At 39.5% G+C, this 12,747-nt stretch overlaps 1 protein-coding gene across 1 annotated transcript in view; it reads left to right on the top strand.

Annotated features, from left to right (window-relative positions):
* Nucleotides 1-12,747, top strand: part of LOC308071422 (serine/threonine-protein kinase TNNI3K) — a 115,389-nt gene that overhangs the window by 50,193 nt on the left and 52,449 nt on the right. The window contains exons 10-19 of the mRNA XM_080406822.1: nt 1,417-1,561; nt 1,651-1,755; nt 2,402-2,496; nt 3,158-3,307; nt 4,468-4,554; nt 6,204-6,260; nt 7,284-7,376; nt 7,462-7,519; nt 7,635-7,829; nt 8,175-8,279. Of these exons, the coding sequence (XP_080262948.1) occupies nt 1,417-1,561; nt 1,651-1,755; nt 2,402-2,496; nt 3,158-3,307; nt 4,468-4,554; nt 6,204-6,260; nt 7,284-7,376; nt 7,462-7,519; nt 7,635-7,829; nt 8,175-8,279 (1,090 nt within the window). The remainder of the gene's footprint in view (nt 1-1,416; nt 1,562-1,650; nt 1,756-2,401; nt 2,497-3,157; nt 3,308-4,467; nt 4,555-6,203; nt 6,261-7,283; nt 7,377-7,461; nt 7,520-7,634; nt 7,830-8,174; nt 8,280-12,747) is intronic.

The raw sequence follows: 12,747 nt of genomic DNA, 5'->3' as shown, positions 1-12,747 counted from the left end.
TTCAGAAAGGTTTTTAAATGGATTTATTTTAATTTTCATTGTATTTTATACTCGGAGAAAATCAAGAGAAGACAGAACCTCAGAATGTGTTTGGTTTACCCTTTCTCTCAGGGAGGTTCAGTTATAGGAAAGAATTGTTCCTGCAAGACATTTGTCAAAGCTGGGCTTAAAAGCCTGTGTGGTACAAGTCTGGACACCTCTAATGGACAGATTATTCCTTAGTAATCTATTAATTTCTTGTAAATGGTCTCAAAGATCTCATGCTAGACTGAATTGAGAACTAAAAATTGCACGAAGTAGACTGAATTTGTCAGTTCTATCAATTGTGATATCAACCAGTTATGGTTGTTCTATCTCTAAACATAGAAAAAATATACTAAGAATCACAGAAATACATGCTGTCTTTTAAAACTGAATAAAGACCCTTTTTGGATAATTAAACCAGTATTTGTATGTCTCTGTACCAATGGAGAACTCTGCCCAGAGCCTTGTCCAGTCTCTTCTTTGCTTCCTACTAGATAAAGAGTAAGCCACAGAAAGTATATTCATATCCATTTCAGGTACGCTTAAGAAGGTTCCCAGGTGCTGGAATGCAATTGCTGGCCCTGTTAAACAGGCAGAAGACTCCCCAGTATGGTTGTGTTCCAGAATAAATGGCAGTGTCAAACGATTCGTGCCTGTGGGTCAAAGATCTTCCGGGGATGGCTCCCCAGTAGACAGGTTGCATGCAACTGCCCTTAAAATAGTTCGCTGTATTGGTAGATACCAGCAGTTCTGTGATACTTGGCCTCAATGCCAGGAAGGTTCCCAGTCGTGTTTACGTCAGTACACATGCAGCCATAGTCTCGCACTGTTCACTTGGTAATAGCAGTTCTCAAGAATTGTTGGGTTTATGCTGTTCTATTACAGAATCATTTTTTAATAGACATTCATGGTAAAAAGTGTGTAGTATCAATGTTTGCTATACTAAAACACCAGCAGTCAAAATTAGATGGTTTCAGAAATGGGGATCTGCATTTTTCCATGCATTTGGAATAACTCAGTGAATTGCTTTCTTACCTGTGGTAACTACATAGCTTGCTTCGCAGTTGCTCTTTCTGGGGGTCATTTATAACTTGTGATTTGTTCATGGAAAGCTACATCAAAATATTCAATACATCTGCTACTGGAAGAAAGAAATTATACCCTAAGTCCAAAAAATCATCTTGACAATGTACTACAAGTGTCACTGAGTAATACAGTTTTGATATATGAAAGCTCACAGAAATTTCAATTTTAAAGAAATAGGGCCATAAATATTATAGCAGGAGGTTTCAAAACACGTAAGTACAAAACATATAGCATTACTAAATATCCAAAACAAGCTATGTTAAGTATAAAATACTTTCTTTGGTCTCTTTCTGGGTGAAATGGCAGTGAATGCTCAAGACAATGAAGATCATGTTCCTCTGCACTTCTGCTGTCGATTTGGACACCATGAAATTGTAAAGTTCTTACTGCAGAGCAGCTTTGAAGTTCAGCCCCATGTGGTGAATATCTATGGAGACACACCTTTACATCTGTGAGTCACGTGGAGAAGCTGTTTTACATGGTTTGGGCCTTATTAGAAAGCTGGTGGTGTTAACAACTCTTTATTGACTTCATCCTCAGCGCATGCTACAATGGAAAGTTTGAAGTTGTCAAGGAAATAATTCAGCTCTCAGGAACAGAAAGTCTCACTAAAGAAAACATATTCAGTGAAACAGCTTTCCACAGGTGAGATGGTTAAAATGCTATTATCAATAGAATTACACTTACACATGCATGCAACATGACACCCAAAATTACAAATGTCCCACCAACAGCCAGATGAACAAAGCGAGCAGTGAGCTCAATGTGGATGGTAGGTTTGTATCCTGAGAAACAGGAGAGGACATGAAGTAAGGGGTAGAACCCAATAGTGAATGGGGGTAGAGAGAGCAAGCAAGAGAGAGAAAAGTAGGAAAGTCATCAGTCATCAGCATCTGGATGAATAACAGTTTCTCCTTCTGTCCAGTTTGGAAGCTGAGCTTAGAGCCTGTTTTGGGTAGAAACCTGCTGGAAATTAGAAATGAGCTGGCAGAACACAGTTTGCTCGTGGTGCCGTATGTTTGTAAAGTGTTATTTAAGAGGCACTTTGCAAAACAGACTATTAATTTCGCATAGCTATGCAAAATTAATTTATACAGCAATAATTAAGAGTGTTTCTGAAACAATAGAAATGAACATGTTTTGGTGGATTAATCACACATTTGCACATTTCTGAAGATCCTTTATTCTGTCACTACATTTTTATCTCTGTAATTCTTTTAAAAGTTTTAGCTACACAAAATATTTGTCCTTTTATGGACTATAATGTTCCCTTCTCCCTTTATTTTTGCAGTGCTTGCACCTATGGAAAGAACATAGAACTTGTAAAATTTCTTCTTGACCAGAATGTTGTAAGCATCAATCACCAGGGAAGAGATGGACATACAGGTAACATCATCATCCTTATTCTGTGCAAGTGCATATACCAGCACCAAAAAATTTTTTTCCAGGGTAATTCCCATGGTAGTCTGATGATCAACATCCATTTACCTTTCGGACAGATCACAATTCTATTGAAATATGTTTGCAGGCAGGTGTAGAAGTGATAAGACTTCACTGAGAATGTGTCAGGCTCATTAGCTTGTATATAAGTAACAAAACATGATGTAAACTGATTCTCCCATAGGATTCTAAGTCATTTTAAGAATTGGGCCCAAGTATTATTCTGCTAGGTAGTAGGTGTATAGGATATAGTGTCTGAAGGGCTGCATACTTCCATGTTCCTGCTGCAGGCAACAAAGAAAAAAACTTCATTGTTTCTACTTGCTTTTCCTCACAAAGTTGTTAAATGTGATTTGCAGGTGGCAGAGTAAATGCTGACATGTTAAGTAGCAGGCAATAGATTGGTTCTTGCAGCATTAATATTTTATTTTCACCTTTTGCCTCAGGTATTTTTTGATAATATATTCCTTTATCGAGAAAATAAATTTGCACTTATAGCTGTTGCTGCAAGTCCTATTATGATGTTCTGACTGATGATCTTAAAGGTCTTTTCCAACCTAAATGGTTCTGTGACAGTTGTGCTTACCACACTTCTCTGATGTTCTAGGATTACACTGTGCTTGCTACCATGGTCATATTCGACTTGTACAGTTTTTACTGGATAATGGAGCTGATATGAATCTGGTAGCTTGTGATCCCAGCAGATCCAGTGGAGAAAAGGATGAGCAGACCTGTTTGATGTGGGCTTATGAGAAAGGTATTTCCATTTTCTAGTTTCTGCTACAAAATCCGTAGGAACAGTACAGGAAGGCAAGAACAGCACAGGAAAGAGACAGCACTATAAAATAACCCCTCAGACCCTGTAGTTGAAGAGCTGTCACCATCTGATTTCCAGTTCCTGGCATGAAACATAATAAAACCCAGCCCTTTTATTTGTCTTCTCAGATACTCTGTTAAACGTCAGTTTAATTCAACACAAAAACACAAACTCAAGAACAGGAGTATTTATGTGCTGCTAAAATAGCAAACATGCAGCCTGTTCAGAAAAGGCTATTTGTCCCTCTGGTGTGTGCATGAGTTTTAATTTTATTACTGAAGGAGGCATTACAGGGAACAATGAATCAGTCAGTAATCTTAAATTCTTGCATATATAGATCAAAGCAAGGCATTTTCCATGGTTCCTGTTGTACTGTCCTACATGTATAGCAATGTGTTAATTTTCTGTCCTGTTCGTGACTCCATGACTTCTGCGTCATTCCCCCCTCCTCCAAAAGCATTGCAGTACCATTTATTATGAGAATCACTGCAATATAGTAAAACTATGGGTTTCAAAGGCCTTTCAAAAACCTGATATTGGCAAAAATTGTGGAATTACTGAGGGAAAACTCATCTTTGGAAGGTTTAGAAAGGAATTTTGAATATTTCCAACTTTGTGCATCAAACATCTGAGAGGGGGAGCATGTTGTGCATGCTCTCTTCTGGCTTCTTGCAAAGCAGAATGATGAGTATAGCAGCTGTCTACAGCAATATATAATATACACATTTTGTCCAGTTGTGGACACCAAAAGAAATATTTTCAGGCACTTGTTTTCTCTGTAAGGCCCATTGAAGACTATTGCCAACTTCCATTTCAGGATTTCTGTAGGAGGGCTTTTTCCATTGAAATATATCACCATTTAGGATTAGGTGGACTCACGAACATAACATGCTTGTATTTATTGGTAGGTGTTTCCCTGTATTTCTGTAGTAAAGAATACTAGTATGTTTCAGATCAGCAGCGCTGTATCTTTGTTTACATGTTTTATAGGCACATTGTACTTTTTTTTTTAAAATCCCCCAATTTTCTATAAGTGAATTAAAAAAAAAAAACAACTTGAGTTTACCTGCAAACCCTTGTATTTCCTCTTTCTTTCTTAGGTCATGATGCCATTGTGACCCTTCTGAAGCATTATAAGAGACCTCAAGATGAATCACCCTGTAATGAATACTCGCAACCTGGAGGAGGTATGGTCTGAGAAATCACTTTATTCTCTAACTGAAGGGTCTGATCCAAAGACCACTGAAGTCTCTGGAAATGTTCCACTGATGTCAGGGGGATTTGGATCAATTCTGTCTGGAACAAATAAAATTAGTGTCCTAAGAATCGTCATTCTCGAGGTGCCCTCTACTTATGTCTATTTCTGATGTTTGTTTGCTGACATTTTGTGTATTTCTATACTCGGTCTCTTCATATTTTTTAGTATCTTTGGATATCTTTTTCCCCTTTGGGAAGAATTAGTTACCTTTTTTGCTACAAAAATACTAATTTGTATTGGCAACTAAATGACAAGTGCCAAGAAGAATGTTAACACAAGCAGTTGGATAAACAAAACATTTTGCAGTGTGTTGAGAATGCTGCCAACAGAAAGGGTATGTCATATGTTGCAGCTTGGCCACGTCATTGACTCCTCCTGTCGCAGAAGCAGAAGGAGCCCTAAGGTCAGCAGCAGGATTGATCTGCTTCCTGCATACTTCAACCTGTTCCAGGTTTAGGTGTAGTATATCTCAAATGTCTGTAAATCTTTAGGGAATTAAGTTATGCATGTACTGGAAATTTTTTTTGGCAAGCAATTAACATACCCAGACAGATTTTTTGATGTTCATTGTTAAAAGAACTCAACTCCCACTTAAGGAGAAAAACAAAAGATGATTTTTTTGGTACATGGAGAAAGCTGAGGTCTTTTGGAAAATCTCATCAGTGAACTAAACACTGCAGTGTGTTCACAGCCCAATTGTTAGAATCTGTGAATCTGATCCGAGTTCCTTCCAACAGAAAAGGCTATGTTGTCCTTAATTAACAGCAGGGAAAGTCAGTATTGTTCTACAGTGTTTAGTGAAGCTACATAAAAATTACTTTCAAGAGCACAGCAATATAACATCACAATCTGTCGTGATTTAATGCCTTCCAGCAGCTCAGCCCCCCCAGCCGCTCGCTCCCTCCCCCCAGCGGGGTGGGGAGAGACTCGGGAGGGTGAAAGTGAGAAAACGGGTGGGCTGAGATGAAGGCAGCTCCCCAGGTACAGCACAAGCTGTGTGCACAAGCAGAGCCAGCCCAGGCGTTCCCCCAGCACCTCCCAGGGCAGGAGGTGCTCAGCCCCCCCAGGGCAGCAGGGCTCCAGCACACCTAACGGGGCTGGGGGAGACCAGCGCCATCGCTGCCAGCGGCCCCCCTTCCTCCTCCTCCCCCCAGCGCTCCGTGCTGAGCGTGAGGCCGTACGGGGTGGGTACCCCTGGGCTCGGGGGGGGCAGCTGGCCCGGCCGTGTCCCCCCAGCTCCCTGTGCCCCCCAGCTGCTGTGGGGGGTGAGGAGCAGAACAGCCCCCGGCGCTGTGCAGGCGCTGCTCGGCAATGGCTGAGCCATCCCTGTCGTTCCCAGGGCTGCTTCCAGCCGGACCCAGCACACAGCCCCATCCCAGCTCCTGCGAAGGGAAGGAGCTCTCTCCCAGCCAAGACCAGCAAACAATCATATGTCTTTTTAAGCCATTTGCTTGTGTGTATTTTCACCCCCTTATTATTCATTCTTTCTTTAAGCAATCATTACCTCATCAATTTATCAGTACAGGTGTTTAAACTGTCTTTGAATTCCATAAAATTCATTGTGTTCTTCTATTTCAGATGGTTCCTATGTGTCAGTTCCATCCCCTCTAGGAAAGATTAAAAGCATGACTAAAGGTATTTTCAATGGCAAGGGAAAACTTAAACTTTTATGGTCTTCTTATCCAAGGTGCTTGTCAGCCTGAACATACTACACAAGATTCCTGGAATTTTCATTGTTTAGAAATGTAATGATGTGCATAAGCAGCAGATATATATCCCTAGGATAATTTTAGGAAACAAAATACTTAGTTTTGTTGCTCAGCATCATCATAATTCCTGCGTTGATCTTATTTTCATTTACTTTAAAAAATATATTTATTTGGAGAAAAGGATGTGATTGTGAATTAGTACTAATGAAATACACACATACCCATGAATGCAAACAAATATTGTATTGAATTCCACTGTAAAATGCCTGGATTATCTTTACAAGAAAAATTATGTCCAAAAAGAATTTGTGTTAATCTGAAACACATATAAAATATTTAGATAAATATTTGTACTTTAAAATACTAAATTTTTTGTGGTACTTTCAATTTTCCACTTCAGATACTTGCTCTGGATATAATCGAATCCTTGCATCCTTTACATGACAGCATTGAAATGTTTGGCTTAGAAATATTCTGAGAAACCTTATAGTAATAAACCAAAAAGATTAACAAGGTAGAGATGCTTGCTAACTGAAGTAAGTTGCAAAATTTAGGTTCCCCATGTCGGTAAAGAGTCAGTCAGATCTGGAAAAACATACCCTGCATTAGTAATGAGCACTAGCTATACAGAAAAAAGAACTAATTCTCTGTATAAAGAATTTTACACAACCATCACATCATACAGGCAGAATATACTTATGGGACAGTGTTCATCAGTGATAAGATTTTAAAGCCAAGAAAGCCCAAGGCAACTGTAGCATTGCAAGTACTTGTCTGTTATTGGGGTTTACTGTGTTTACTGAAAAGGCAATGGAATTACCAGTCAGCCAATCTACAGGAGGAAAATGAGCTTTTACTGTGCAACAGTTTTGTGAATGTAAATGCTTATATTCTGTCCTTCCCCGTGACCCTGCATTTTACAAATAGGGTAAGTGTTTTCTTTTTGCAGAAAAGGCAGATGTTCTTCTCCTTCGTGCTGGTTTGCCATCACATTTCCATCTTCAGCTCTCTGAAATAGAGTTCCATGAGATCATCGGCTCAGGTACCAGAAATAAAAACGCATGCACTTTAGATGTCTGATGTTCATAATAAGTATCTTTGTTCTTATTTATTTTAAACCATTTTAGGATCTTTTGGAAAAGTATATAAGGGACGGTGCAGGAATAAAATTGTTGCAATCAAACGGTAAGTTTATCAGACTTTTGCATCTTGTTTGGTTAAAGACCTAGTTTGAAGTATTAAAAAACCCCATATCTTAGGGTATTTTTGCCTTACTGTTTTCTCTCATGTAAATTCTAAGCTATCGAGCCAATACCTACTGCTCCAAATCTGATGTGGACATGTTCTGCCGTGAAGTTTCCATTCTCTGCCGACTGAATCATCCGTGTGTCATCCAGTTTGTGGGAGCTTGCTTAGATGACCCAAGCCAGTTTGCTATAGTCACTCAGTATATTTCTGGAGGATCACTCTTCTCCCTGCTTCATGAACAGAAGAGGTATTCTGCTTGTTCTCTGCTTGGGATTGCGGTACAGAATTTGGAAAACTAGTAAATCTATGCCGATGTAAATGTTATTCTTTTCAATATAAAACAACAGAGGAAATAACACTAATGTTTAGCTTTTATTCAGATTATTTGGTTTACAAGGGAAATTAATAAGTAATCACAAAATTGTTATTGTCATTATTTTGGATTGTGTACATTTACATTGCATAGATTATATAACATTGGTTTGTATTTAAAACAATTTTAAAGCTTCCATGAATTAATGATAAGAATAATTTACAGATACTTTTTGTCTGTTTATTAACTTTGAGTATTTTTTTCCCCAAAAAAATACAGAACTCTTGATCTGCAGTCTAAATTAATCATTGCTGTAGATGTTGCCAAAGGCATGGAGTACCTCCACAATCTGACACAACCAATCATACATCGTGATTTGAACAGGTAGGTTTCTTTATCCTAAAAATTCAGGGAATGTGAAGCCTCAAAGCAACAGTGATGGTCTGTGGTCTCACCTGTACTTAGAGAGTCACAGAATCATTTAGGTTGGAAAAGACCCTTAAGATCATTGAGTCCAACTGTTAACCCAGCACTGCCAAGCCCACCACTAACCCATGTCCCGAAGCACCTAAACTGTCATGCATGTCAGAAGCTCCAAGTAATATATTGGCTAAATGGAACAAATAAGCTAGAATACGTGTGTAATAAAAAGCTATAGTAATCATTATTCCCCATTTCTTAGAAAAATCACCAAGGTATGAAAACTCTGGTAACTATGCAGTGTCATATTAACACTGATGGAGCTTGGAGGAAGGTCTGCTTGCAGCAATTGGACTGGGGAATTGTGGCACGATGCTTTCACATTCATGGGAGGCTTTAATACATTTTAGTTGAGTGACTTAACAGATGGTAGTCCACTTCAAGCTTACAATAATTTCACTGACAGATATCTGAAATTTACAAATTATTTATGCCCTATCTGCATACGCTAGTCCTGTGAGACAGTCTTTTTACAATTTATGCTATCTAGTATATTTCCCCAGTATAATTTTTTTAATCCAAAATATTAATTCATGTCACCTACTTTTGCCCCTCTGATGCCTGAGTTAAACTAGTCACTAGCCTCGCTAAGGTCGATGCAGAAATGTAGAGACCTCTAGAAGGCAATCCCTCCCATCTGTGCCTGTCTTGGAAAGGGAGGAACCTTGAATGAGCCTGTGCCTGTTGTGAGGAGGGAAGTACTCATCTCATTTAGACCGAGTGCCTAATGCTGACACTCAGAGGTATGGTAGGTAAACCCCAGCCTGGGAGCCAGCTGACATTGCCACTGGCAGAGAAGTAGGAGAGAGTCTGTGTGAGTCAAGTATCCAGATTCCCTTCTGGAAATGAAACTGAATTAGATCAGACTCAGAGGTTTTATACAAACCACTACAAGTCACATTGGTGGAACTGCAGTTGTCACTGAAGGATGCAACTGCTAAAACCCAGTATTTTGTCACATCTGGCCCACCAATGTTCAGCCTTTGTTAGAAGCAGGAAACATCATCTCTACTAAGTGGAAGTTTTCTGTGTCATGTCTACATCAGAAATCACTCTAACTATCCATTCTGCACTAACTTCTGCTTTGGAAGTGGGCCAATCAAAATTACTTATAGCTGTATTGAAAGAAAAGCAACCAGGCAGAGTTAGTGCTGAATAGCTGTTGCACTTTTTAGCAGCAATAGCTGGCTTGTAAACAGCTCCTTCATATGTATGAGCGCTGTGAAAAGAAAGCTACAAAAAAGTGTTTTAAAAAGTAGGGTGAAGTGAGTTACAAATGTAATGAGTTACAAAATGGGTTTCCTTCACTGTCACTCCACTAGCTTAACCACTTGTTTTAAAACCACATTACAGAAACATACATTTTGGTTATATCTCAGCTGACCAGTCCTATAGTTGCGGTGATACCATAAATAACATTTTCCTGCATCTTGCTGTAAGTTTTCATTTCCTGGTGACACTGATAGCTGCAGTGGAAGATTCCTTGTGAAAGACACTCATTCTCTTGGAAAAAGCTGTTTTTTCCCTTTTCTGAGCAAAGAAGTAAACTGATTGTGAGACTGTGCCCAGTTCAGGGTTCTGGTATGAAATTCTCATAAAATATGAGGCAGGAGCAATTTTCTGGGCATCGTTGTGGCATCTTCAAGAACATAGCATGGCTTGCACATGGGAGAGGTCTGTTTTCTTGCTCCAGGTGTACACATGCTGACAGCTGTGCAAAGGACACCTGTGAAGGGAGCAACTTCAAATGTAGCATTTGTCCTTTATAAACAGGAATTTTCTTGGGATGTGAAACGTAACAAGGAGGCAGTGTGTGTATATTTAAGACCAGTCACAGGTGTGCAAGCTGAAGCCCACCAAACTCATTGTCCTGCCTCCGGCAGTGGCCTGTAGTGACAAACTTGAGAGCCGAGCATCTATATGATGATAAACTCTTGAATTTGCTCTCAGTGCGCAAGAACTTTAGGTTCAAAAGGATACTTTCAAAAATTACTATCTGCTCTTGAAGTTATTTCTTATATGAAACAATAACTCTGTGGTTACAAAAGAAAAAGTATCCTTGCAGACTAAAGAAGAAAATCAGATCACTAATGCAAAAGAAAATGCACACTTCTTTAATTTAGCCTGAAAAATGTGGTCTACAAACCGTATCACTTCAAACCACACAGATTTATGTGCCCTAGGTTAGCAATACTGGCAAAAATTATGCTTTATGCTCTCCAAATTTCAGCACACTTTGCTTTATTCATCTACTGCAATGTATGAGTGCATCCATCTGCTCACATTAAAACTGCTACAAGAACATAAGAATGGTTACTGTTAACCATTACCTATTACATACCCAATTTATTTAAATGTGCAGATACGGTGTTTCTGCATGGTTCTGGTAAATGTATGATGTTTAGAAGACTATTGCTGATATGTTCATCTGTGTATATTGACTATACAGATGGAGGCTTAATCTAAGTATATTAATTTAAGCCATATTCTGCAATTTTACTGTAGCAGAGCTACATAAAATTTGTGTGTCAAAGAGTATTTTCAGTGCGCTTTGGATTGACTAAATACTTTCAAAACCCATGTCACTTACCAAAATTCTTTTACTCTAAGAAAGCTTGAACCCACACTTCAGAGGCCTTTGAAATGCTTCTTTTTGACATTATACATTTTTTTTATTTTTCCTAGATTTTTAAATTCAAATTCAAATTCCAAGTTTATAAAATACAATTCTGCTTAGCAAATAAAACTAAAAAAAAATTCAAATGAAAAATTGAATCTGTTGTCTTCATAATCAAGTAAATCTTGTCAAGAAATGTCTGTTCCTCACTTTTTATTCAGTAATGTTAAACTCCATATAATATTCTGAGTCAGCGCAAAATGAAACAGTCCGTAACGGTCACTTACTCAAACAGTGCCATTAATTAGCAGGAGCCATTAGGACAATCAAACTGTTAAGCGCAATTCAGATTCTCTTCTAATACATTTTGAACTAATTACAATTCATTAGCAAGTTATTTGATTGCAACGCTTTGCAGTAAGCAGTTCCGAGCCATTCAGGATGAATTGAGGGAAGTCTTGGAAAGGCGCGCACAAACTCTGTATTCTCCACTGTGTTTGAGGTATGCCTGCCCGCAACACGAGCTGCTGGTGTGGCGCTGATCCCCTGGGCATCCTCCTCCTCAGCAGCGCTAGGGCTCTCCGCAGCATGGGTGAGCAGGTAGAGAGGTCTCGGCTCTCACCTTCCCCCATGAAGCGGAGGTGGGCAGCAAGCACACCCTGAAAAGCCCCATGCTCTCTGCCCTGTGGCACCTCACTTGCCCTGGCAGCAGTGACCGCGGGGATCAACAGGGAGCTGTGGGTGCCCCATTCCTGGCAGTGTTCAGGGCAAGGTATGACAGGGCTTGGAGCAGCCTGGTCTAGTGGAAGGATGTCCAGGCCCGTGGCAGGAGAGGTGGAACTAGACAACCTTGAAGGTCCCTTCCAACCCAAACCGTTTTATCTATAATGCCTGCCCTGCAGCCGTCAGCTGCTGCTGACCAGGCAGTGCTTCACTGCAGCAGATGCTGCACCTCCTGATCCCCTTACAGCTTCCAGTGCTCCCCACACAGCTGGCAGCGAGCTGCCTGGTCTCGTAATTTCCTGGTGTGTTCCTGGTACCTTGTACTGCTGCTTTCTAGTCTTTAGGGTGTCTCCTGAATTAAGTCAGCTTCTGATAATATCAGCTAAGGCTTCTTCAGTTTCTGCCTCCAAGTCTTGCTATTTTTCCTCAGTTCTGACATCTTGTCATTATGAAGACTCTCTGATTTTTTAATAACTGAAATGATGATATGCCAAACACTTAATTCATTGGTTTCTGTCTTTGTTGACTGAATTTCCCACACAGGCAAATACTACTTCTACTGTCCCGCAAGGATGGATACAAATACTTGTTTAATCTGTTTAGGCTTTTTTAATTCTCTGTTTCGGAATTTTCAGTTTATTTTCAGTGTAGTTTCACTGTGCTTTCATATAACATTTTGCCACTTTCTTTCATTAGTTTCCTTTGTTTTGAGATTTTTACTTTAAATATTTTTCCGTAATCACTGAGTTCATCTGACTGTTTCTTGGTTTGTTTGGCCCATTTGTTACAGGTAAAAGCATTTGCTGATGGGTTCACTGCTAAGAGCTAAAGCCTAGTGCAGCACTGTGCACTCCTTCCATTCCTTTGGTGATATCTGAGTGGAAGCACTGAGTCCTTGATGAATGCAGAGAAAAATCTGTTGTTGCTGTTCTAGCTATGAAAGTAGTCTCGTGATCAGCATATTTCAGTGAAGGGTGGTGAAACACCTAACTATATTGAATGGTGAGATTTAGATGAAAAAGATCCTTTTGC

Source organism: Falco punctatus, assembly GCF_963210335.1.
Source record: "Falco punctatus genome assembly, chromosome: 11".
Lineage (NCBI taxonomy): Eukaryota > Metazoa > Chordata > Aves > Falconiformes > Falconidae > Falco > Falco punctatus.
This window is presented reverse-complemented; position numbering and strand designations above follow the sequence as displayed.